Source organism: Schistocerca cancellata, chromosome 1 (assembly GCF_023864275.1).
Source record: "Schistocerca cancellata isolate TAMUIC-IGC-003103 chromosome 1, iqSchCanc2.1, whole genome shotgun sequence".
Lineage (NCBI taxonomy): Eukaryota > Metazoa > Arthropoda > Insecta > Orthoptera > Acrididae > Schistocerca > Schistocerca cancellata.
In genome coordinates, this window is record NC_064626.1 from 801,654,542 (window position 1) to 801,681,627 (window position 27,086).

The window sequence follows — 27,086 nt, forward strand, 5'->3', positions numbered from 1 at the left end:
GGAAAGGGCAAGAAGTAATGCATTAAACAACTGCCACAAGAGAATCTTATCAAAATATTTATTGCAGGAAATGAGGAAATACTGGTCACACATAAAGGCTGTCAGTGGCATTAAAGTTATTGTACAACCACTCATTGCTGACACAGGAACTGAAATTGAGGATAGCAAAACAAAAGCAGAAATCCTTAATTCAGTTGTCATGTATCCCACTACAAAGGAGGATGCAGAAGTATCACTCCAGTTTAGTTCTAACACTGCTACAAGGAAGACTGAGACAGATATGTGTCAGTAGTTCTCAGAAAGAACAGAAATGGGAAAGACTAAACAAGCCCCCCCTGGAATCTGTCTACTTCTATACAGAACACCCAGCAGTCAGCTCACTTTTTTATAATGCCTTGTGGTAGATCTCAAGACGACGACAAAATAATGACCAGTGCTGGAACAAAGTAAAAATCACATCCATCTTCAAGAAGGGGAGCGGCTACTGCCCAATCTCACTTATATCCATCTGTGTTCTAGTACATGCTCTTGAGTTCAAATGCAATGAGGTATCTTTTAACGATGAATTCCCTTCCCAGGCCAACCAGTATGTGTTTTGAAAATAGTGTTATGAGAGATACATGTTGTACGCAAGTTCGTGGATCAAGGCAGTCTGGTAGATGCAATATTTCTTTTTCTGAAAAGAATTTAGCTGAAACCATGCCAATATTTATCAACAAAGCCATGATGATATTGAATATCGGGACAAAACTGACCAAATTGATGATTTCTGGATATGGTTTTATCTTGATTGGTCTATCTGCAGAAATACGAGGATTGTCCATAAAATAAGGTTCCCATGGCACTCCAGTCTTGAAAAGCGCTGTTACAGTGGACCCTGCAATTCTGTGGAGTACCTTGGTTCCCCCACTCCAAATCTCCTCCCTAGCGAGCTGCCTGCAGAGCTCAGTCTTGGCTTGGCAGCCGTACGTGATGGATCTTCCCCTCACTTCACCCGCTGGGTGTAAGCTGCGCTCTATGATCAGTTTCCTGTCTGCAAAAAAACATTGTGCCGGCAGATATTCATTCCCAGCTATGCAAAATCTATGGAGACAAGTGTAAGAGCGTACAACACGTGTGCAAATGGTGCAGAGTGTTCAAGAACGGGCGTACTGACATCCATGAGGAGGAGCATTCCAGACGGCAATCTGTTTCTGATGAAACAATCACAACAGTGAAGGCAGCGGTGCTCTCAGATCGAAGAGTGACTGTTCGTGAGCTCTCCAAAATGATCCCTGATGTCAGCAAAACTTCTATTGACAAGATTTTGATGGAACATCCAGGGTATGCTAAGGTTTACGCGAGGTGGGTGCCAAGAATGTTGACCGAAGACCACAAATGTCAATGCGTTGAAGCGGCCCAAGAACTTAAAGATCATGGAACTCATGGCGAGGAATAGCTTGACTCGATCGCCACTGGAGAAGAGACTTGGGTGCACTACCGCACGCCCGAAACCAAAGACCAGTCCAGACAATGGAAGCACCCAGTCACACAGATCGCGAAAATTCAAACAAACACAAAGTGTTTTGGGACAGGAACGGGGTATTGTTGTGCGAATTCTTGCCCACCAGTACAACAACCAACACTTCAGGTACTGCAAGACACTGCTAAAATTGCGCCGTGCAATTCAAAACAAGAGGTGAGGTATGCTGTCCGAGGGGGTGCGTTTGCATCAGGATAACACTAGACTGCAGTCCACTAAAGCCACCAACGAGCTCATCACAAAATGTGGATGGGGTATTGTCAAACACCCACCCTGTAGCCCGGACTTAGCCTCAAGTGATTACCATCTCTTTCTTGACATGAAGAAACACCTGGGTGGAACACATTTTGGCGACAGAAAAGAACTGGAAGAAGCGGTTCTGAGGTATCTGCGTGGCTTGGCGGCAGATATTTTTGGCTCGAGCATTCAGAAACTTGTACACCACTTGCATAAATGTATTGACCTCAGTGGCGACTATATAGAAAAATAGATTAAAGTGTGAACTTTCCAAAGATGTGCGCATTCATGAAATAAACATGTTTTACACTGTGAAAAAAAGTAACCTTATTTTACGGGCATTCCTCGTAAGTTCAGGCATGGGGAAGTGGTAAGACTCTGGCTGTTCATGTTGTATATTAATGAACTGGGAAACAATATCGATAGTGAAATGAGACTGTCTGCAGCTGATGCTGTTATCCATAATGAAGTACAGTCTGGGAAAACAGCATAAATATCCAGTCAGATCTTGATAAGATTTCGGTATAGTGCAGAGATTGCAAACTTGGTTTAAATATACAGAAATCTAACTCGTGTGCTTCACAAAATTGCGGAAAATATACTGAAGCATCAAAGAAACTTTGTATAGGCCTGCTTATTCAAATACAGACACATGTAAACAGACAGGCAATACGGCACTGCGTCCAGCAATGCCTATATAAGACAAGTGTCTTGTGCAGTTGTTAAACTGGTTAGTGCTTCTACAATGGCAGGTTATTAAGATTTCAATGAGTTTCAGTGTGGTGTTATAGTCAGCACATGAACGATGGTACACAGCATCTCCGAAATAGCAATGAAGTGGGGATTTTCCCATATGACCATTTCACGAGTGTACATGTCTATAATGAATCCAGTGAAACATCAGATTTCTGACACTGCTGTGGCTGGAAAAAGATTCTTCAAGAACGGTACAGATGACGACTGAAAGAATTGTTCAACACGACAGAAGTGTGACTCTTTTTGGAAATTGCTGCAGATTTCAATGCTGGGAAATCAAAAAGTCTCAGTGAGCAAACTGTTCAACGAAACATCATTGATATGGGCTTTCGGAACCAAAGGCTCACTCATATACACTTGATGACTCCACAACACAAAGCTTTATGCCTCGCCTCGGCCCATCAACACTGACATTGGACTGTTGATGACTGGAAACATGTTGCCAAGTCGGACGAGTCTCATTTCAAATTGTACCAAGGAGATGTACCTGTATTGAACTCCCCAGACATGAACATTATTAAGCATATCTGGGATATCTTGCAGCATGCTATTCAGAAGTGATCCCCCCCTCCCCCACTCTTACGGATTTATGGACAGTCCTGCAAGATTCATGGTGCCAGTTCCCTCGAATATTACTTCCGACATTAGTCAGGTCCATGCCACACTATGTTACGGCATTTCTGCATGCTCCTGGGGGCCCTACATGATATTAGGCAGGTGTACCAGTTTCTTTGGATCTTCAGTGTAGTACCATATGACTTCAGTATCAGTGAGTCACAAATGGAATTTGCTTACTCAGATATACCTTATTGTAACAATTTTTATGGGTAAGAAATAGGTCTCAAAGGCTCTGTTGTAAATAAATTAGCTGTCTTTTCTTCATTGGGAAGATACTGGGAAATGCAGTTGCTATAGAAAGATGACTGCTTACAAAATACATTCATTTCCTGTGGTAAAGCATGTGACAGTTACCAGATATATCTAAAAGGATATGAGGTGTCCCACTCAAACCTCCCTGATTTCAAAGACCCAGGAAAAAAACCGCAGTAGACACAAAGAAAAATGCACCACATTGTAGAGCATCTCAAAGAATTTATTTATCATAAATACACTTATACATTTGAACCATTTGTAGCATGAAGAATATAGTCTATATTCAGTTACTTGCCAATCTCTGTTATATTTCCTCTGTTATTGTTGCAGTCCTATTAGTGATTCGGTGTCACAACATAGGAATATCGTCCACTTGTTCACATACACGAGGTCCTTGACGAATCCCCACACGAAGAAATGTAGCGGTGTAATGTCGGGTGAACATGGTGGCCAGGCCAGGCCTCCACGTCCGATCCAACGATTGGGAAATTTCCTATCCAGGAACTTGCAAACAGCCGTTGACCAATGCGGTGGAGATCCATCTTGTTGAAAAATGATGTTGGGTTGGAAGTCTTGTATCTGAGGGTACACAAGCTGCTCAAACATGTCCACATACACTGACTCATTCACTGTTTATTCCACAAATAAGAACGGTCCAACTATATTGCCGTGATTTGCCCACACCAGGCATTTAGTTTAGGGCTATCACGAACTTGTTCAATGACAACGTGCAAATTTTGCGAACCCCAAATCCGAACATTATGCCTATTAACCCTTCCTGATATATCGGAGGTTGCCTCGTCTGAGAATAAACATTTTTCCAGGAAGCTGGCGTCCATAACAATACACTGCAGCTTATCTGTAGTAAATTATTGTCAGTGTGGTTTGTCGTTCGGCGTCAGATGTTGCAGAATTTACACTTTGTAAGCACACATAGGAAAATGCTGGTGAACTACACGATGCAATGTTGATTGAGGTACATAAAGTTGCCTAGGTGCTTGACAAATTGACTTACGTGGGCTTCTGAGAAACGTTTGTCTGATCCACTTTCTCTTCTGAAATGCCGTAGTGTGCACTGCCAGAATGTTTCAGAACACTTCCCATTGCCAGAAACTTCCTATACCATTCCTTAATTGTTTTCACATCAGGTGTATCACATTCATACTCATGATGATAATTTCTTTGCACAGAATCAGCGATTTTGTTTTTGCAAACTACACTGCTGCTTCCGTGCGCTGCTGTGGGGTTGCCATTTTCACTTCATGCGACCATGCTGAACTCTAGTGACGATACTTGGCACGGAAATATATATTCTTTGAGATGCTCTACAATGTGGTGCATTTTTCATTCTCGTATCTACTGTGGTTTTTCTCTCCTGGGCCCTTGAACTTGAGGAGGTTTGAGTGGGACTCCCTGTATTTTGAATGTATACAGAGAAGGGCAGCAGGAGTGGTGACTGGTTAGTGTGACCAACAGGAGAGTGTCAGGGATGTGCTGACACACCTACAGTGGCAAACAGGTAGAGATACAGACAGGTTGTTATGTAAAGGCCTTATTTACAAAGTTAAATGTCATTAAGTAAAGTAATTAGAAATATTCTTCAGACCCCTATATTAACACTTCATAAAAACAGCAAGAAAAGATGACTAAGTGCAGTGCACACACAGGCATTTAAGCATTGATTCATCTTGAGCTGCAGTTAAGATTGGAGGGATTAAATGCAGTGTTAAGTACCATCTCCTGTTCACTTCAGTGGTTTAAAGTATGTATATAGATGTGGAACAGAGTGTACTAATTTGGAATTGAGTTCGTACTGTCTTTTGTATTTGACAATAGTTGTGTGTTAGGGTATACATAGATGCGAACTGGTAAATTGCAAACTAAAAATACTGAATCAAAGGCAAATGGTATTAATAGGAATTTTGCATGTTTCTGTATTAGTTTGATTTGTATTTTTTGGAAATAACTTTAATTATAAAATTTCCACAAATATTTTAAGCTCTGAAACTTCTGAAGAACGAGATGGCAAGACACTTGTATAGAACTGATCTTACTTTGCCGCAGTTCAGTATAAATGATTTGTTTCAGTATGTTCTTGTCAAAAGTGTAAGTTTTCTCTGTAAAAAAAAAAAAAAAAAAAAAAAAAAAAAAGCCCGCTTAAAATTGAGACAGCCATAACTCCAAGTAGTTAACATGAACATGAAATTAAGATTCTCATTAACAGTGGAAAGTCCAGGATGGAATAATGACGATAGTATGAAAAGGATAGTCAATACTCACCACATAGCAGAGATGCTTAATCACAGGTAGCCACAACAAAAAGATTGCCAAACAAAGCTTTTGGCCAGACAGGCATGGAAACTTAGACTTTTTTATTTTTTATCTGTTGTGAAAGGATACCAAAAACGTCATTATGATCTGTCTGTGTGTGTGTGTGTGTGTGTGTGTGTGTGTGTGTGTGTGTGTGTGAAATATAAAAACTTCTAAGAGGTAGTGTTAATTTTCACATTTATTGGTTCAAACATAGCTAAAAGTTTCCAGTTGCAGAAGATAAGATTTTTTTTTTTCTGTATAGAGTGGGAAGATTTTCGGTTGGTTACACAAAAGCAATTGGACATCTTGTGAAGTGAAACCACAGTAAAATGCTGGAAATAGACATGTATAAACAATTTTCTCTATACAACCCATTGGTTTTGTTAGGATCAACTTAATGGTCATAATGGCTGCGGTGGTGGCCTATTGTAACCATTAATCACCCTGTGATTGGTCACCATATTTAATGTCATGTGGCAGGAAATACTAGTCTTCAAAGGAAACACCACTCCCAGTGGAATTTAAACAAGCATTGAAATTTCTTTTTTGTCTAAATATCAAAAGCTCTGCTGACATGCATTGCCAGGATTATCAGAGTTATTACAATTTAAATCTCTCTTTCCACCTTTTGATATCTGCAGCCTCTCTGATTATGGTTCAAGTAGTTTGGACTAATTTTGTTTCATCAAATAATTTTGTGTTAGTGAAACTGTACTTGGCAACCACTAATTTTTGAAATGTATATTCTTAAAATGCATTGTTAGGCACAACAATCAGAAACTGTCTAGATGATGAAATTCACAAGACATATCATAAATTTTAAAACTTTAAACTGGATATTGACTCTAATTTTATTTAATAGAAGCAGGCTCGTCATGGATTCAAGTCAAAGTAAGAGGGTGTTGAATAAAAAGTAATGCCTCCAACTTCATTAATTGGGTTTGGATGGGATTGTTTTAATAAATCAAACACAGAAATAATCCATAGATTACCAATATTCACTTTTCCACATAATCAATAGCCAATTGAATACATTCCTGCCAACGATGAACAAGTTTTCTGAAGCCGTCACTGAAGTAGTAGACACTGTTTCCACAGCCGCAGTCTCATGGTTATCTCAGCTTCTTCATCAGAAGCATAATGATGTCCCTGCAGATCATCTTTCATTATCGGGAACAGATGGAAGTCCCATAGTGCTAAATCTGGACTGTATGGTTGATGCTGTATGGTGGTGGGATTCAGTCTCTGAAGTCCTGCTGTGGTGGCATGTGAAGTGTGTGGTTTGACATTGTCATGCTGCAGGAAAACATTTACCTTTCCCTTTTGGACCCTTGTTAGCCAGCATTTCAGAGTTCTCAGCATTGTGGTGTAACACTCTGAATTCCTTGTTGTCCCATGATAAAGGAAATCAGCATGTATAACACCATCCCAGACTACAGTGGCCATGATTTCTACAGCTGAGGGCTGCATCTTGAATTTCTTGTTTTGGGGGTGAGTCTTTGTGTCAATATTCCATAGATTGACATTTCGTCTCCGGGTCGTAATGGTGTCCCCACGTTCAGTCTCCTGTCACAATTGAATAGAGAAAGGAGTCACCTTCATTCTCATAACGCGAGAGGAGTTTCTGGCAAATTTCAAGTCTGTGCGCTATCATTTCAAGAGTCAGCATCCGGGGTACCCATCGTGCACAGATCTTCAGATAGCCAAGCAAAGCAATAATGTGACCCACACGTTCTTGTGAAATGCTGATTGTGCTTGCAATTTCTCTCTGGGTGATACAACGATTGTCCTGAATCAGTCTGTCAACATTTTGTTTGTGAAACTTGTGGTTGCTGTCACAGGATGTCAAACTCTTTGTCATGCACGTCAGATGTTCCCACATTGACATATTTAAACTTCCTCGCCCAAAGATGCACAGTACTCACATCAACAGTGTCACCATAAACTGCTTTCATTCTCTGATGAATCTCCTTTGGGGTGATGCCTTTTGCTGTCAAGAATTCAATGACTTTACGTTACTTAAATCGCATTAAAACTTAAGTTAAATTTTTGTAAGACAAGAGCACAGAAGAGTGAAGCGCATAAAGAATACATGGAGGCAAACAAAAAAGTGAAAACATTGCTACGTCGAGATAAAAGGAAATGGATAGATGAGCAAGCAAAATTAGCAGAAGAGGCAGCAAGACAAGAAAATATGAAAGACCTCTACAACATTACCAAACGGTTGTCAATGAAGAACTTCAGACATGAAGGACCAGTTGAGAACAAGAATGGTGTGATGCCTACAACTCGACAGGCACAGCTACAGAGATGGGAGGAGCACTTCAGGGAACTGTTAAATTGTGAAGACAACCAAGAGAAACAAGTAAGAGATGTTCCAGAGGAAGTCGAAGAAGACCAAAATATAAATTTGCAGTGCCCCACAATGGACGAAATTAGGATTGCCTTGAAAACACTAAAAAATACGAAGGCTCCAGGCCTAGACAACATAGCACTGGAGCTCTTAAAAGCCGATACTGAAAGTACTGTTAAAATGCTCCATCCTTTGCTGAAGCATATTTGGCTTGAAGAGAAATCTCCAAAGGAGTGGAAAAATGGCTTGGTGGTAAAGCTCCCAAAAAAGGGAAATTTGTGAGACTGTAACAACTGGCGTGGTATTACATTGTTGTCAGTGCCCAGTAAGGTCCTCACCAGAATTATTTTAAACAGAATTAAAGAATCCCTTGAAAAGCGACTGCGTAAAGAACAGGCCGGTTTTAGGGCACAACGCAGCTGTGTTGATGTTATTAACACTCTTAGGATCATCTTAGAGCAAAGCAAAGAATTCCAAGCAACCATGTACCTGGCATTCATTGATTTTCAAAAGGCCTTCGATTCCGTGAAACAAAGTGCTCTGGCAGGTGTTGCGGAAGTATGGCATACCACAGAAGATCTTAAACATCATAAAAGATCTATATGATGGCTACGAATGCTGCATACTCCACAAGGGAAATATGACAGAGCCCATAAAAGTAACAACTGGAGTCCGGCAGGGATGCATTTTGTCATCAACACTTTTTCTACTCATTCTAGACTCTGTTATGAGAAGTCGCAGCAGGCAGGAGACGAGGAATCCAGTGGGGGATCCACAAACGTCTGGAGGATTTGGATTTTGCAGACGACAGTTTTATTAGCTCCAAGGCTGGCTGATATGCAAGCTAAATTAAGCTTGCTGAAAGAAGAAGCAGAGACTGCTGGCCTCAAGATAAATACAGGCAAAACAAAGGAAATGAGAGTAAATTCAGGTAACATGGAGATGCCCCTGTTAATAGGTGAGCAGCGAGTGGAGACTGTCAACTCATTCCTGTATCTGGGTAGTATAGTGGCGGAAGATGGCGGAGCTGGAGATGATGTGAAAAACCGCATTCAAAAGGCAAATGCTGCCTTCATACAATTGTATCCAATATGGAAAAATAGAAATATCACATACAAAACAAAAAAGCCGTATTTTTAATACAAATGTGAAGGCCGTCCTTCTGTACGCCAGTGAAAGCTGGAAAATGGATAAAAAGATAACAACCCAGTTACAAAGCTTCATAAATAGATGTCTTCGACGCATCATGAATATCTGGTGGCCAGAAAAAATACGTAATGAGGAGCTCTGGCGAATAACAAACCAGATACCTATAGAAGACCAGATACGAGAGAGAAAGTGGGGCTGGTTGGGGCACACCTTGAGAAAACCAGATGGAGCCATCGAGAAAAAAGCATTGGAATGGAATCCCCAGGAACAAGGAAGAGAGGAAGACCAAGGGGCACATGGAAGAGGACAGTGGAAGGGGAAGCAAAAAGAGTTGGCAAGACCTGGGCAGAATTGAGGCAAATGGCCAAAGACAGAGACGGATGGCGAGTTCTCCTGGATGCCCTATGCCCCCATCGCATTGACCGACTGTCGTTGCAGGGTTCCATACTTAACACTTTAACAATACAACTGTTCAATGCTAAGGCTTCCTGCCAACTGGAGCTGTAGAGAAGAGGCTACAGAACAAGCCAGTACCTGCCGCATACCAATGCTGCAAATTGTTGAAGAGTTAAGAAAGTTGAGGCATTAATTTTCAGTCAACCCTCATAATAGCCTGTGTTGCAGGGCCAGAGTAAGTTTGCTACTTGTGGCATGTAGATAATGTACTGCCTGCAAGTACTGTTTACATGAATGGAAATATACTTTGAATTCTTGATCAGATTGGGGGGGGGGGGGGTTGTAATTTCGGCCCACAGGAAATTTTGTGTAGTGGAGCTGTAATGGGTCTTGTATACTCTTTTATTTCACAGCTTACTGCAAGGGCTTCAGATTGTTGTTGGGGGTGAAATTTTGACTTGTACAGGTAGCTATGAAATTTATGTAAGCTATAGAGTGCGATAAATGCTTGCCACACACTTTGAGAAATAACATTGCACTGGATTTTATGTCTTAAGAGATGAATGTACAGAATGGCCCTCACAGATTTTCTTCATAGTTACAGTAGTGCAACACCCAGCTCAAAATAGAAGAAGAAAAAAGTCGCTGAAGATTTCTGTGTGCTGTTAAATAAAAAACTTTCAGAGTATTTTTGACTTAGCCACTGGTAGTATCATTTTTACTTTAGATGATGTGAGATATATATATATATATATATATATATATATATATATATATAAACAAAGATGATGTGACTTACCAAATGAAAGTGCTGGCAGGTCGACACACACGCAAATGAACATGCACACAAAATTCAAGCTTTCGCAACAAACTGTTGCCTCGTCAGGAAAGAGGGAAGGAGAGGGAAAGACGAAAGGATGTGGGTTTTAAGGGAGAGGGTAAGGATGTCTGCTTGTGTCTGTGTATATGCGGATGGATATGTGTGTGTGTGAGAGTGTATACCTGTCCTTTTTTCCCCCTAAGGTAAGTCTTTCCGCTCCCGGGATTGGAATGACTCCTTACCCTCTCCCTTAAAACCCAAATCCTTTTGTCTTTCTCTCTCCTTCCTTCTTTCCTGACGAGGCAACCGTTGGTTGCGAAAGCTAGAATTTTGTGTGTATGTTTGTGTTTGTTTGTGTGTCTATCGACCTGCCAGCGCTTTTGTTTGGTAAGTATCATCATCTTTCTTTTTAGATATATTTTTCCCACGTGGAATGTTTCCCTCTATTATATATATAGTTATAATAGAAGGAAACATTCCACGTAGGAAAAAATACCTAAAAACAAAGATGATGTGACTTACCAAATGAAAGTGCTGGCAGGTCGACAGACACACAAACGAACACAAACATACACACAAAATTCAGTCTTTCGTAACAAACTGTTGCCTCATCAGGAAAGAGGGAAGGAGAGGGAAAGACGAAAGGATGTGGGCTTTAAGGGAGAGGGCAAGGAGTCACCCCAGTCCCAGGAGCGGAAAGACCCACCCTGGGGGGAAAAAAGGACGGGCACACATTCTCGCGCTCGCGCGCGCGCACACACACATATACAGACACAAGCAGACATATTTAAAGTCTTTAAATATGCATTGTTTATTTCTGTGTAGGTTACTGCAGGTTACTGATCTTCCTAACAAATTGTGCTTGCACTTCTACCTTCCCTTTGCACTCTTCATAAACTTGCATGATAAATTTAAACGGCTGGACACTTTATGTGCACACATTGGCATGCTAAGAGTGAGAACATTTAATCTTCAGAATTCATACCCTATCTAACATACATTATTAATTGGCATTTCAACCACATTGAAAGCAGCAATTAGAGAACTGAGGTTAGAGCAACATTTGTGTGGTGTGTCGATATTTGTCACTAACAGTTGCTCATAAATTTAAATTCTTGTCATTTCTAAGTACTGTGCACCAAATTGGAACAATCTATGTAAGGTATCAGCAGATGTTAGAGAGCAGACTGCAGCAGCGCAGCAATGAACCAAAATTAAAATCTGCTGGAGTTGTCGTGGACACCTTGGGGGCAAAAACTTCAGTTTATTTTGGTAACTGGTAACAACAGGTGTTCCATATATGCTATGAAGTGATACTTTGGCCCGTTATTAAATGTGATGGGTGGGGGCTGCAGCAAAGGAACTGGTCTGAAGTGTAAGTTACGAAAAGGTATCCCATGTTTAAATGTATTGACTAACTGTAGCCTTTAGTTCATTGTTAATACAAAATATTCTCAGTTTGACAACTACCAGACTCACTCATACCCAAGTTGCAAATTGTAAAAGATAAACTGGTTTATCATTTCAATCTGATTAAAAATGACTTTGTTGAAGAAATGGTTCTGCTGTTTCCTTATGTTGCAGTGGTGCAGTTATTACCTGAGAGGGTAAAGCCAGTTACAGTCACTATCGACTACATTATACCATTGGTCATGTTGCACATGGTATTTAATCTTTCTCCAGTAAATTTGTTTCGGGGTATGATTTTCTCGATGGCAGTCAGTTTATTTGCAGATATACTCTTTTTTAAGTTTTATGTGCTCCACAGTATTCAGTCTGACAATATAGGGACCAGGCTACAGAAGAATTTATCTTCATTCTCCTTTAATCACTTCAGTGTGATTTTCATAGCAACACAAAGTGTGATAGGTAAAAAAAGTAATCATTTTAATCCCTCTCCCCTCCATCCTCTACTACTGATTGTTACCCTTTTATTGTTTGTTGGATGTTACGATTATTTAGTGGCTCCCTGCTACTTAACCATTTTAAAAGTGAAATCTCAGTTAACTTTTTATGCTGGTACCAAGGGCCTTACGTTTCATAGAAGTTGTATTAAAAAGTATTTTTGTTGTGTCTAATACACAAATAATTCAAAACGTAATATGCTCTATAAGGCAAAGAGTGAATAAACAATTTTGTGGCCAACTGTGGACTGTCACCTCATTTCTGCTTTTGACCATGGAATTAATTTTTTGATATGGCCTAACACTGCAGACAGGCGAAGAACCATGCAAACACTTGGAGAGACAATATGTTCCACAGATTGAGGACCACCAGATAACAAGGTAAACACCAGTGCATTCATCCATAGTTTTAAGGTGGATTCACTGCCAGAGGTGGTCAAAATTATCACCCCTGTGATGTGAAGCTCTATTTCCCACCACCCCATGTATGTTTTTAAATGTCAACGCTTTGGGCATATGTCTTGCCAGCATACATGTTTTGGAGACAGCCTGGCCACTTCATAAAAAATCACCTTGTGCAGTAGCGTCTCTGTAAGTTATCGAAACAACCAGTCTCCAATCCTATAGTGTGCTAACCTACTCCAGGAACTGAAAGTCACAGATAGTCTTTCATATTTTGAAGCTTGGAAAAAGATACAATAGGTAGTGCCCTGTGTCATTGATACCAATCTTCCATAAGAGTACATGGTATATTTGCACCCTCAGACTTGACATTTATAGACATTAAAATAATGGGTACAATAGACCCTCACTTCTCCTGGTTCCTGTGGCACACACTTCAACTGCTTCCTGCACCCAGTCAGAGAAGCAGCATTCTCCTCGGGTGTCTACCTGTGATAGGGCTCCCTCTTTGGAACCATCTCTTTAGAAATCCATAGATCAGACATCAAACAACTCGGAGTAGCTGAAGCATCCATGAACTGTGGGCTGCCTGCTTTTTTTCTGTTCCTACATCCACAGTGGATAAGCCCTCAAGAAACTAGACTGCCGAAAAGTTGTGGTGGTGGTGGTGCCAAGACAAGGCTACTATGGTGACGCCGGAGGTACCAGATGCCCCCATGCCATCAAATTCCGGAATTTATATCTGTACCACATTGGAAGCAATAGTAGTGCAAGTGCAAATGACACAATCGATCACCATTTGTAATGGGTATGTACACCCAGGCAGGGCATTCACATAAATTAATCCAAAAACTCCCCACTCCTCCCCTCCCACGTCTCTCCTCTTCTCTCTGACTAAGAGGTTTCAGTGCCCACCATCCCCTGTGAAGAAGCAGGACATAGTCTGATAGGGGTCTTTCTGATTCACTAGCTTCTCTCTGATCTTAATCTTCTCCTCTCAGTGACAGTACTCCTACCCACCCTAGTGCCCTCCACGCCACCTATCAACCTTAAGATTTCTTCCCTCGGTATCATGACTTCATTACAATTGTCTCTACACTATGTTCTTTGTGACAGTGATCTTTTTCCAGTGATTCTGTTAATTGTCACTACCCACAGAGCAATAACCATGTTGGACTCTTCAAAGAGCCAGGTGGTAGTTACTATGTGTATATTGCAACATCACCATTTCAGGATCATCGATGAGCCCTGTAATGTCTAAAGTGACATCCTTCACAGATCACCCTCCTCACTTGAAAAATGTCATCTCATTAAGCCTTGCTATCTAATTAAGTGCAGTAAGAGAAAATACTGGGAGTGCTATGTCATCTCCTTGGTAAGGTAAGTCTTTTGATCACTAATGTGGGCCAGGCTCTTAAGTCTTCTGGGCCACTGAATATCAAATATTCTAGGTCTTTCCTTCCATGGTGGTATTTGTCTGATGTGTCCACTCTTGCTGAACACATTCAGCTAATTTTGCATGCGACATTGTTGGCATTTTCTTATGTGTGTACATTTCAATGGCAGTTCCAATACATCTCCATTTTCTTCACCATTGTGCCAAATTATGTAGTAAACTTTTCACTAACTGGAATGTACTTCAAGCCCTTGACTCTTCACACAATATGGCCCCGTGTCCTGATAAGATCCATTATCCTAATGTTAATCAGACTCCATCTGCTCGGAGTCCGCAACTGTATATGGTTAGGTGTTTTCACTTCACAATGGTGAGGCAGTATAGTCATCCCAATCCTTGAACCAGGCAAAGACCCAACATCTATCAACAGTTACTGACCAGTTAACCTCGCCAATAAGCTCTTCAAGTTAGTTGAAAGTATTGTGGCTCAACGATTATGCTGGATTCTTGAAATGCAGGGCGTTTCATCGTATTGGTGTGGTTTCTGGGAGGAGTGATCTATAATTGACAATCTGATTAGATTGGAAGCAACAATTAAACAGTTTCTTCCTAGATACCATCTAATTGCAGTCTTCATTTCCCTTCATCTTATACAGATGTCTCCAAATGTAAAGCCCTTGCTGAATGCCAGCCAGCTCCAAGGTGCCATCTGAAGGGCCTCTGATTGGGCCATTTCCCATGGCGTTCAATTCTCTCCCAGCAATTGCAGGTCATGCATTAGTGTCATCATACCCCAGTCCATCCTGACCCAACTTGGATGTTATTCTAGAGTCCTGATTTTCACGACTTGCCCATGATAGAAATCTCACATGGTTGCCCCGTACTCAACTAGAGACTAACTGCATATGAAGTTTTAATGCACTCTACTTTGTTGCCCACAAGTCTTAGGGGTTCAGATCCTGCTACTCTCCCACATATTTGCTGGTCCCTGGTCTCATCCCAATTGGTTGCCAGATTTGTGGCTCAGTGGCACCTTCACGATTGAAATTGTTTGGCTCAGTCCATCATGTGGAGTAAGACTGACCACTAGCACCTATCGGATTAGTCTTGCAGATAGTCTCCTTGCCAGAGTAGGATATTTCATCTTCATTTCAAACGGTACTAGCTCTTGCTCACTTTTGCAATCATCATCTGACAACCTCCATTCCAAGCATGGTCTTCTGGTTTCTTAGTCATCCAAAAGGCAGACAACCCATGGATAGTTAAACAGTTTCTCAGTTTTCTCCATGAAAATAGTTTTTACTCTCTTGTATAAAATTGAAAACTAATGAAACTATATAATTTTGAATGGATGGCCAGCCTTGTTACAAATGTTCATTTTTCACTTAAATTTGTGTATATGCATCATCTTAAGTTACTTTTATGGTGGTTGGAATTGGGGCATCTCCTGCTAGATACTGGAGCTCTGGGGCCATAAACTAAACACATTTTGCCAGCTGCCTCAGTCCTCCTCCTTTTACTCTGTTTTAATTTCTTTCAGATGTGGATGACCCTTTCCTGCTACACCCTATTTCTCATTTTAAGGGTAGCACTCTGATGAATTGTGGGTTCTGTTCCCCTCTTCAGTGTTTTGACTGTAAAGTATTAAGACTGAGAACAGCATGCAGAGATGGGGTGACAATTGTCTGCCTTTTCATTTTTACTATATAAATCTCCTGGTTGGAATGCATTCTTTTCAGTTGGTTTGGCAGGTGAGTCAGATGCAGGTGGGATTCCCCTCCACCACATATGAGCCCTGAGAGTCCCCTGATCTGCTGTCCTATATACTGGTGTGGCCCAAATGGTTTTCTTCTCCTTAAATTCTTTCTTGGCTCTGGCATCAACATTGTTTTCAGTCCATTGATTTTACTACTCAGGCATACGTCAGTCATTCAGTCGAATTTCTGGCTTAATTACCCATTTACAGGGGGACATGCTCGCACTGTTTAGCCCCTTCACCTACAACCAACCAACCAACCAGTCCTTTGGCCTTCCTAAAATGACTTCTCTTGGCTGCCTTTGTATCATCATGTACTACTGCAGATGTGTTTATTCATGGGTAAGTGTAGTCAAGCTTGCTGATGCCATCTCAGCACCAAAACATTGTTTGCATGCCCCAAGTTTAATTATTGTTTATCTTGTCTTACGCATCTTATACATCTGCATTTTATTCAGAAGTTTGTTATGTAAAGGTTTATTTGACGAGGTAAGGACTAACTATATCTGCAGCAATGAGAAAATGAAAAAAAGTCTCTCTAGGCTTGAATCTGTTAGATATTTGTAGAGATCATTTGAGAGTAAGTGCCTGTCAAGAACATTCAAGCATCTTAATTTGCTACCAGTGGACCAGTTGCACCAACAGTACATTTTAAATTTTAAGTTTCCAAATAACTTTACAGCCATATAAACCAAGGGTAATTAACCTTTTTCACATACTGCCCACTTCTCTATGTCTTGGTAGTAAAATTTTCTAACTGCCCAAAAATGTCATGACAACGGTGATTTATAAAGTAGGAAAGTAACTTTATGTTGTAACATTATAAGGCAGAGTTACAGCAAGTTAAAGCATACAATAACTACATTGTCAAAAATGTAATGAAAATGTTTTTAAAACCCCTGTCATGTATGGTCCACCACAAAAGCTGGAATGCCCACTAGTGGATGATACGGACTACTGATCAGATATTCAAAAGTGAATATAAATAGTGTTGACACATGGCAGCATTACTTTCATGTAGTGAACTGAGAAAATGTCCCAAAATTAACTTAGCATAACCATGTGTAAATTAATGCAAGTGTTCATTTGCCACATTACTTCTACTACAGCTATGTCTACATCTATACTTCGTAGACCACTGTGGAGTGCACAACAGGGGTTGGTCCCATTGTACCAATTAGTTGAACTTTCTCTTATTCCATTCAAATATGGAGCGTGGGGAAAAATTATTGTTTAAATATGTTTGTGTTTGTTCACTGTATTTAATGTAATGTTGTCCACATGATCCCTGTGGAAGCAATGGGAAGGGGGGGTTGTCATGTATTCATCATTTAAAGCAGATTCTGATACTTTGTGAGTAGACTTTCTCAGGGTCATTTCTGATTATCCTCAAGTGTCTTTCTGTCAGTTCAGTTTTTGCAGCACCTTCGTGACACACTCACATAGGTCAAATCTGTGTTCATTTGTGACATTCAATAACCCTTGTTGATCCTATATGGTAAACATCCCACACACTTAGGCGTGTTCTAGGATGTGTTATGTGAGTGATGTGTAAGCAGTCTCCTTCATAGACTGGTGGCCTTTTTGTGGTATTCTACCAATAAACCAAAGTTTACCATCTTCTTTATCTGTGATTTAAGCCTATGTGATTGCAATGTATGATTTCCCTACAGAGCATTAAACCCAGGTATGTCAGAATTGAAAAATTACAACTGTGACTCACTGTAGTTTGGTTTGTGAAGTGAAGTGCACAGTTTTAAATTTCTGAACACTCAAAGCAAGTGCCAATATTTGCACAACCTTGAAATCTTACCAGGATCTGGACTGACTGTGCAGTTCCTTTCAGGCAGTACTCCATTATAGATAACTGCATCATCTGCAAATAGTCTATAGTTACTATTTTCTGTGAAGTCATTGTTTCACAACGTGAACAGTAATGGTCCCAACACACTTCTCTGGGGCACGCCTAAAGTGTCTTCTACATTTGTCAACAGTTCTCCATCCTAGATAACTTGCTTTGTTATGTTCATCAAGACTTGTCTTTCTGCACACTTTGTATATAATTTGTTCATGCAAACTGTTAGCAGTCTTTTGTGATTGTCAAAATCGACATACTGTTAATAGAGATTTTGTATTTACTTGTAAAATTTCCTTGTAACACTTCAAAATTGCATTTAAAAGTCTAGCTGATTTATTCCATTGTTGAAAGAAAGTATTCTTTCATGGGATATTAGTTATATGAGACTCTCTGTTAATGTTCGTTGTTTTTAGGGATAGGCCAACTCTTTCATATTTGGGAACTACAGTTCTTCATAGGACCAGTTTGTTTTTACTTATTATTTTTGTATTTGCTTGTAATTGTGCAATGGTATGTGGATTTAGAAAAATCCAAATGCTAGGAACAATATTTTATTCACGCCAAACTCAAAGGAGATTAGAAGTTTCAGAAATTTGAAATGTGAAAGAACTGTTTACTTGAGTAGATGCATATGTGTTTAGAATGGATTCTGAGACAGTCAGACTGCCTTCGCAGTTGTTTGAATCTCTTCAGTGGGAAAGTCAATCACTTAAATTGTTTCCCGAGTGTCTCGGAACCTGAAGAACAGAAATGGTTCTGAGAACTGTTTGATAAATTCCACAACTTTGATAAAAATAAAATTGTAAATAGTAGTTCATGGGACATACAAACTTACATTGCCTTTGTTAAATATTATTTGTGAAAGTTTTTGTACCACAAGCCATTTTTTTTTCCTCGGACAGTTTGTCATGCTTTTGTAAATGTTCTTTCTGCAGGCACTGAACGTGTAGGTATACAATTTTTTTTATACCTGTAGCTCAGTGTTCCTAGGCTAACAATATCTGACACATTATATTCTTGTCAGGTCTGCAGCAGGATCATCCAATCATCCAAACAGTAGAGAGCAACATTTTTAAATGTAGAAATCCATTTTTAATTTTTTGAAAATCAGAATGATCAGTTTCGTGTATTGATATAGTATTCTCCGTGCTCTCGTCTTTAGTTACCTCACCAGAGTGAAGTGATATTCTGAGATTTCCCAGCTGCTGTGGTGTCAGTTTAAGTTCATGGTTTCTAAAAACAGCTAAAGTGGAAATTATAGGCACCCATCAAAATAAGATGAAGGGTATAAGATGAACATGAACAAAAGCAAAACGAGGATAATGGAATGTAGTCGAATTAAGTCGGGTATGCTGAGGGAAGTAGATTAGGAAATGAGACACTTAAAGTAGTAAAGGAGTTTTGCTATTTGGGGAGCAAAATAACTGATGATGGTCGAAGTAGAGAGGATATAAAATGTAGACTGGCAATGGCAAGGAAAGTGTTTCTGAAGAAGAGAAATTTGTTAACATAGTGTTGATTTAAGTGTCAGGAAGTTGTTTCTGAAAGTATTTTTATGGAGTCTAGCCATGTATGGAAGTGAAGCATGGACGATAAATAGTTTAGACAAGAAGAGAATAGAAGCTTTCAAAATGTGTTGCTACAGAAGAATGCTGAAGATTAGATGGGTAGATCACATAACTAATGAGGACTTACTGAATAGAATTGGGGAGAACAGGAGTTTGTGGCACAACTTGACTAGAAGAAGGGATCGGTTGGTAGGGCATATTCTGAGGCATCAAGGGATCACCAATTTAGTATTGGAGGGCAGCGTGGAGGGTAAAAATCGTATAGGGAGACCAAGAGATGAATACACTAAGCAGATTTAGAAGGATGTAGGCTGCAGTAGGTACTGGGAGATGAAGCGGAGAGCTGCAGCAAACCAGCCTGTGGACTGAAGACCACCACAACAAAAACAACAACTCATCAAAATGCTAATCTTATAGTTTCGAAGCCGTGTCAGATGTTGGCTGTTCACTTTTTTGTAACTGAATATTGCAAATAATTCAGTCCAAGCATCTATGGTAACAGAAAACTTGTTTTCTGCTATACTTCATTAAAATGGGTGGCACTTTTCTCACTAGTACTGTTATACACTTCCATCATAGGTCATCACTAGATCAGAAATATGGCAACACATGAAGAAGTAATAAATATCTTTTACTAATAATGAGAACAAACAATTTATTTAAGTTTGATAAGTTTGATGCATGGCATGTCATGTCCTGTGCCTAATACAATATAATTGTAAATAACTTTGCTGTCTCTTGGCAGTCTATGATACAGTCTCTAAGACAGAAAGTAATTATGCAGATACTTATGATTGAGAGAGGAAATGTTATCACTTGTTGGAATGGCTGGTCTGTAGGCTGACTGGGCACTGAACAGTTTTCTGATTGTGGGATCAGAACTGAGAACGTGTCCATTGCGTGTCATCTTTCCTGCCTGTTGAGTCATGTCCATCTCCACCATTACTAGATGGAAGCAAAGTAGTCCCCTGTTGACAGTGCACACTCAGTGGCTGGCGTCGCTATTAGCGGACAAATAAGACGTGCTGATGGATATGATGCAGAAGCAGAAAGTGGTTCTGTTTTGTAACGAGCATGGGGAGGTTGCTGCCGTGCCCATCTGATTGCAGCTTCTCATACTACTCGTTCTTTATATCTTGAGCTGTCCATATGATAATTTCTTATTTTCATTTAAAAATTAAACTAAACACCACTATCGAGCCAGTGTAGATATAGGCAAATTCATTTGTGCCTGCTTCATATTGCGCAAACAAATGAACTTAGAGATATTTAACATGGAATTCACTGAATTGGATATATTAACATGGAATTTAAATTTTTCAACAGGCAGTGGGGTTATGTGTGTGTCTCCACAATTAAATTGATAGTGTCAGCATAGCAAGAGATGTAAAAGGAATCACAAATTTTTAATGCATCAAAGACATTTGCTGCATTTCTAGTGTCGATTGCCAATATTTTTCACTAGTTCTGATGGCCACTTCTTTCTATAAGAAGTCCGATACATTTCCAGCATTGTGCCATTGCGAAAATTCTGTGCAATATTTGCATGCCCCTTGACAAACCTATTTTATGATAGAGGCACCACACTTTACTGCCAGATTCACATTAACATTTCATTATTAATGGGCCTTTGAGTTATATTAGAATAGTTTTCATTGGTATAAGTATTATGAAAATAACAAAACAGTTCAAAATTGTACAGTTGTCAATCAATTTTAAAAGTTACTCAGAAATCAAAAAGGTTAGGAGAAAAACGAAAATTGCATCCCTTTTCATAAACATTGCAATACTAAAACTCCAAAGTGTAATGATGTCAGTTAACTTAAAAAGTACTGCTTAGATTGCAGTTACCATCTGTAACAAAATGATAATAGTGTCTTATTGCTTATGTTGGCACCATGCACATCAGGGTGCACATAGGCAATTTTGTTCAAATTTTTGTTAGCTTAGGTTTGGTGAAGATACTGAGCCAGTGTAGTGTTCCTTATGGGTGACATAAAGCAAAGAAGTATTACGTTAACAAAGTAATAAGCATATAAATATTTCTAAGTGGAGTCAGAAGCAGAAATTTATGAAGTAATTTATGACAGCAGATTCAACCTTCAGTTATCCCATTTCATGTTGAGTGGAAAAAATACAAGAAACTTTGCACTTAAGTCGTGCACAAGATACAAATATACACTTGACACTTCATTAGGAGGCCAGAAAAATGCAGTGGCAAACAAGCCTCCACTTTGATCTAATGTAGAGGGCAGAGTGGTAGTGTGATGTTCTCCTTCCTGCAGCTTTCTGTTGTCTATTGAGGCAGGTATATTTTGTGCCCTGGTCGTACATTGGTATCTCACAGTAACCAGAAATTGCATGAAACTATCCTTCAGGTCTTTTGTTGAAGACATCTTGAAAGAATAGGTTCTCTCTCTCTCTCTCTCTCTCTCTCTCTCTCTCTCTCTCTGTGTGTGTGTGTGTGTGTGTGTGTGTGTGTGTGTGTGTGTGTGTGTGTGTGTGTGTGTGTAACCCCTGATTCAACTCATAAAATATTAAAAATAACATGTTCTTAAAATTTTATTACTAGAGCATTTTTCAAAAAAGCTGAAACCTCAATAGTAAACTCATTTGGTAGAATAAGTATCCAATGTTGTAAAAAGTAAATAAATAAATAAATAAAATAATTTAAAGGACAATCATTATGACAGTATGTGTGAGACTTTGAAATGCTAGAAACTGATCAAAAATGTAACCAAAGAACATTTTTATCACTCTTATCGCTCTGTAATACTTACACTGAATGCTCAGAAATTTGTTCTGAAGTAAGCATTAGTATATACAGGGTGGGTAAAATAAAAATGGCCCAGAAAGTACGTAGAAAAAATATGGGCTCAGAAAATCACATTTATGCCAGTATGTAAGATGTTTCTAGCATTTTAAAAGGCAACACACTTAAATAGACAAAACTTAAAGATCTGTTTTCATCTTTTAGTTCTGTGGTAGATAAAAAATTTTACAGTCTTGATGGTAGAAAGTATTTACTATTGTACAAAACAAGTGAGCGAGTTCGAGTCAATTTTACATGTAATTAGCTTTTGCACGGTAAGGTCTAACATTTTGGCATGCAGAAAAGTATTGCAATCAGAACAATACTGGTTTGTTTATTTCCTGCTTGCGCTTCTAATAGATTGTTTTGTTTTGTCTTGGCGGAACCAATCTTTCAGACCCCTGTTGAATGTTGTTTATTCTCAGTTGCAGGAATATCAGGAAAGTGTTATCTCCAAGCCCGATAGTTGCACTACGAACTACGAACAATTTGTTGAGCCAGAGTTTCACCTTTCGGGAAGAGTGCTTCACCAAATATCTTCAGACTGTTCCTACTCAGATTTCTCCCTCTAGTCGAGAATCATTCAGTTTTTCCTTTGGTTTCTAGAATATCGTATTTGCTCAAAAATATGTGTAGCTGAATTACAGAAAACATCAAAGCCTAATGAGTACTCATAAAACTTGAAATGCAAGCACACAGAGGCCCAATCAGTAAAGACAACAGTTCTTGTATTGAAGTAGTTGTATAAACTGAAACCTGTCAAATGACAGGCAGGGGGACATCCATACGTTGTCTTCAAACAAAACCAATCCAGTTTTAGAGCAAAAGGTGCCTTGCATGTCATGAAACATTGTGGTCAAAATTTTACCACTCTTCCATTGTGTGAGTGCTACTAGAGTACACTTGATCCTTGAATTTAGCCCACTGTTAAAAACCATAGGGAAGACATGAGAGGTGGCCAGGAGATTGCACTCCCTCTGTTGATTGCCCTCTCCTCACTGAACACTTTATGCACTCATGAAGTGGTGTGTGTGGTGTTGCCGCCATTTTGCTGAAAATTTTTGCACAGTTGTTCATCCTTTGTGATTTGACCCACATACAGATTTCAGTTCCTGGACATACCAGTTGGCATTAACAGTTAGGTGAAACAATTATGTTATGATGTGGACACCAAACTTTGTGCATCAAACATCAATCTTGAGATTATGCACCAAGTCTTGAAGTGCTGATGAGGATTTCAGATGTTTAATGGTCTATGATCTGAGAGAGTTCATATACCCTGATGTTCTGAATCTTAAATAATAGTAAAACTAGTATCCAAAATGAGAATGAGATTTTCACTCAGCAGCGGAGAGTGTGCTGATGTGAAACTTCCTAGCAGATTAAAAACTGTGTGCCAGACTGAGACTCTATCAACTGAGCTACCCAAGCACGCCTCGCAGCCCTTCCTCACAGCTTCAGTTCTGCCAATATCTTGTCTCCTACCTCTAGTATCCAAAAACCGTGATTCCACTTTAATCAGACTTCTCACTCACTAAAATCTAATGAAACAGCGAAATGCGTCGAACAGAGCATGCAGGAGATGCGCAACTGCTGCATACCTATGACAGCAACTCATTGGTGAATTGATATTGTGGTTCCATCATTTTCTGGGATGGCAAGTTCTCTGGTTCATAAACATGGTTTGGTTTAAAAGGACATCCACAACAAGGCTTCATGGTAGAATCAGATAATTAACTGCTTCAGTTTTAAGTAGTTTCATTGGTTCAAACAAGAAACAGGCAACACATAGCCGCCAACACTGAACACCAGGCTGTGGGCAGATGACAGCTGCATGAGAAGCCAAGATACAAAGGGAATTTTGAACCAATAAAACTATTTACAACTGAAGTGGGGGTCTTCTCATTGTAAGTCTTATAAATATTTTCAGACCTCGTTTTATTTTGCCCACTCCGTATAGTTTTGTAGGCGATACACAAATTGTTACTCACAGTATTTCATTTCTTAATGTCTCAATCTGCTTGCCAAGGATGTTGGTGTAGTGTATAATGACAAGAAAGTGGGGTACCAAATTCCATTGGATGTTAGACAAGTAATTCAGGCAGAAAGATTCATTTTAATGTACTAATTTCCTATACAACTGATGAAGATATTTCCAGTAAAGTTAAAGGAAATTCCAGGAAAGAAAAACAGCATTTCTCAATTGTGCAGGTTGGAACTCTCCCTGCAACATATCCTTCATTACCATAACCCCCTGGCCTCAACCTTCGCCAGTCCTTGTCCTCCACCTGCCTGTTCCCTTTCCTGCACCCACTGCAGTATCACACATGCTTCACATGCTTAGTATTCTGGCACCAGTCTGCGTAGTCATATCTATCTCTCTCTCTCTCTCTCTCTCTCTCTCTCTCTCCTGTGTGTGCACTATTAGAGTTTTGCCAAAAAGTTACTTCAGGCTTGCAAAAGTCAATTTTTTTTCCCATTACGACAAAATAGAGATATTCTTAATCAGTACAGGTTTTATAATTTTCAGGAAGGTATAGTTGAAAACTAAATAAAACTTTTTCAGTTCTCATGAACCACACTGATTTTTATTAAATACTAGCTACAACTAGTCAATTCAATATTTAAACGTAAAAACATTGTGCACAGTAACTCTAGTGCAAACAGCAATCTTTTTTGTATTAGTAGTTGTGTGTAGTGTCGGTGCCAGTGCAAACGATTGTCAGCCGCAACCCCACACGTTACCAACTCATCCCCTCCTCCTTCTTAACTTCGGTCAATAGTCCGCTAAAAACTGCCACAATGAAAGAATTATTGTTCAGAGGTGATTTACCAGTAGAATGCAATAGGCTGTGTTCATAATTCCATCCTGAAACATTTGAAATTATTTGTGAAAACCACTTGCATGACAAGATTGCTACATAAATGACACACAGTTTTTTTATCCTTAACAGTAGCTATACAATGAACAGGTGTCTTATCTCCATTGCCATTTATGAACGGTATACTCTGTTGCAAAAGTGTGAGCAATTCTGATTGTACCTCATTACCATTGCTACCTTTCTTTACATAGGAAAACATGGAAACATTAGGGACTATCTCATGAACCAGTTCTTTTTTGTTTTTGGTTTTTAGTGCCAGTTCATTTTCATCCACATATTGTATGTAATTAAGCACGGCCATATAGCGTTGTATTTCACATGCACATTTTGTGAAAAACCATGTTATATGAATAACCTGTAAGGCTATAAAATGAAATAAGTAAATTAGTGCTATATTTATTTGCCACTTTTATAACTCCAATTTGAATGTTTTACGTCTTGGACAAAATTGGTTATCTTAAAGGGTTATTTCCTGTCTCACATTAACTTCTACAGTGTTTCGAGGCATGTACATAAATGACTGCTTCTTTTTGAGCACATGTGGTTAATAAAGGTTAGATTCTGTCAAATTTTAAGTTGAATTGAAAATATCAGTTTGTTTCTGCTGCAATCATGTAGTCTGCATGGCAGGTGTAGTATTTTCTTTTTAGTTGAATGCTACTATTAGAAAAACCTACTTTGTGACTTTCAGGGTGATGTATCGTGAGAAAAGGAAGCAAGTACCTCCCTGCAAGATATTCCTGTGGGAAAAGTGTGTGTTAGTTGGGTCTGCCTATGGTGCTGTTAATAGTTGAAATACATCAGAAACATAGAAAAAATTTATTGAATTGACACGTAGGGGAATGGGGATGTTGCTAAAGAAAACACCATTTGGCTTCTGTGATTGTCCAGAGGTTGCTTAAGTCGCAAGTTCATTGAAAATACTTGAGAAAAGCATAGTTAATTCAATATACACTACCATTTATGCTTGAACAGTAGTCCTGTTGTACACTGGTGATCGTAGATAAACCATTTGCTCAAGGTCTTCAAAGAAAAATCATACAGATAATATTTATTATAGCTTGCGAAACTCTATTTGTTCTTCTTTCTCTTTTTACAGGTACACAGATGAATTCAGTGTGCGGGAGGATTTGATGGGCTTAGCAATTGGTGCACATGGGGCTAATATTCAGCAGGCACGGAAAGTTGAAGGCATAACGAATATTGAACTTGAAGAAAATTCCTGTACGTTCAAAATACATGGCGAGGTAAGTGATTTTACTTTGTTCAAAAAAGGTATGCTTTTACAGTCAGTGTGTTGTATTTAACTTTGAAAGGAACTGTGTTCACTTAGCCATAAAAGTGCCTAAAATGTTTGGTTGTGTCACTTAGTTCTGTACGTGAAGTCATTCGGTGAGTGATAGTTTGTGTGCACAATTAAGATTTCTGTATTTTATTTAGTGTGTAAGTGTTGCATGAAGCCATACAGCAATAATATTTTGTATATGGAACGTGTCACTATAAAACAATGGAAAAGCCAAGATGGAATGTAACGACAGTATGAAAAAGGTAATTGCTACTCACCATACAGTGATGAGTTGCAACTATCCTTTTCCTAATATTTTTACTTATTATTATTTTAAAAATTTATCTGTGCAACTTGCCAGTATAATTCTTGAAAGGATATTGGATGTACATTATCAAAACGCAGATAGTATTGTCACTAACATTAAAAAATTCTACTGTCAGTATTATATATACAAACTAAACAGTAATGATGGAAATTGCAGGGCAGGAAAGTACATAAAAATTATGAAAGCAAACTGTCCACCAATAGTGCAATTATTTCAAAGTTATGGGCATCAAAACTGCACTACAGTATGCATGTCAGGCTTATAGACTGGTAAGGAAAGTTTAGGTAGGACTTTAATATTTTAGGAGTAAAGGAGACTCACTCACTGCATAGTAGAAGCCTTGAGTTGACAGGCACACAAAAAGAAAGAATCTTTCAACAAGTTAGATGTGTGTGTGGTTTTTCTAGCAGGATTGTCTGAAGATGAAAGCTAGCAAAGGGAGGGGGTGTGTTCATTGTAGTTGAGAAAAATATTGT

The 27,086-nt window shown here is 39.2% G+C and overlaps 1 protein-coding gene across 1 annotated transcript in view; it reads left to right on the forward strand.

The window, feature by feature from the left end:
• The window catches only part of LOC126187899 (synaptic functional regulator FMR1), a 232,578-nt gene that overhangs the window by 49,412 nt on the left and 156,080 nt on the right, over nucleotides 1–27,086 (forward strand). Inside the window, 1 exon segment of the mRNA XM_049929253.1 lies at nucleotides 26,097–26,244. Within this exon segment, the coding sequence (XP_049785210.1) occupies nucleotides 26,097–26,244 (148 nt within the window).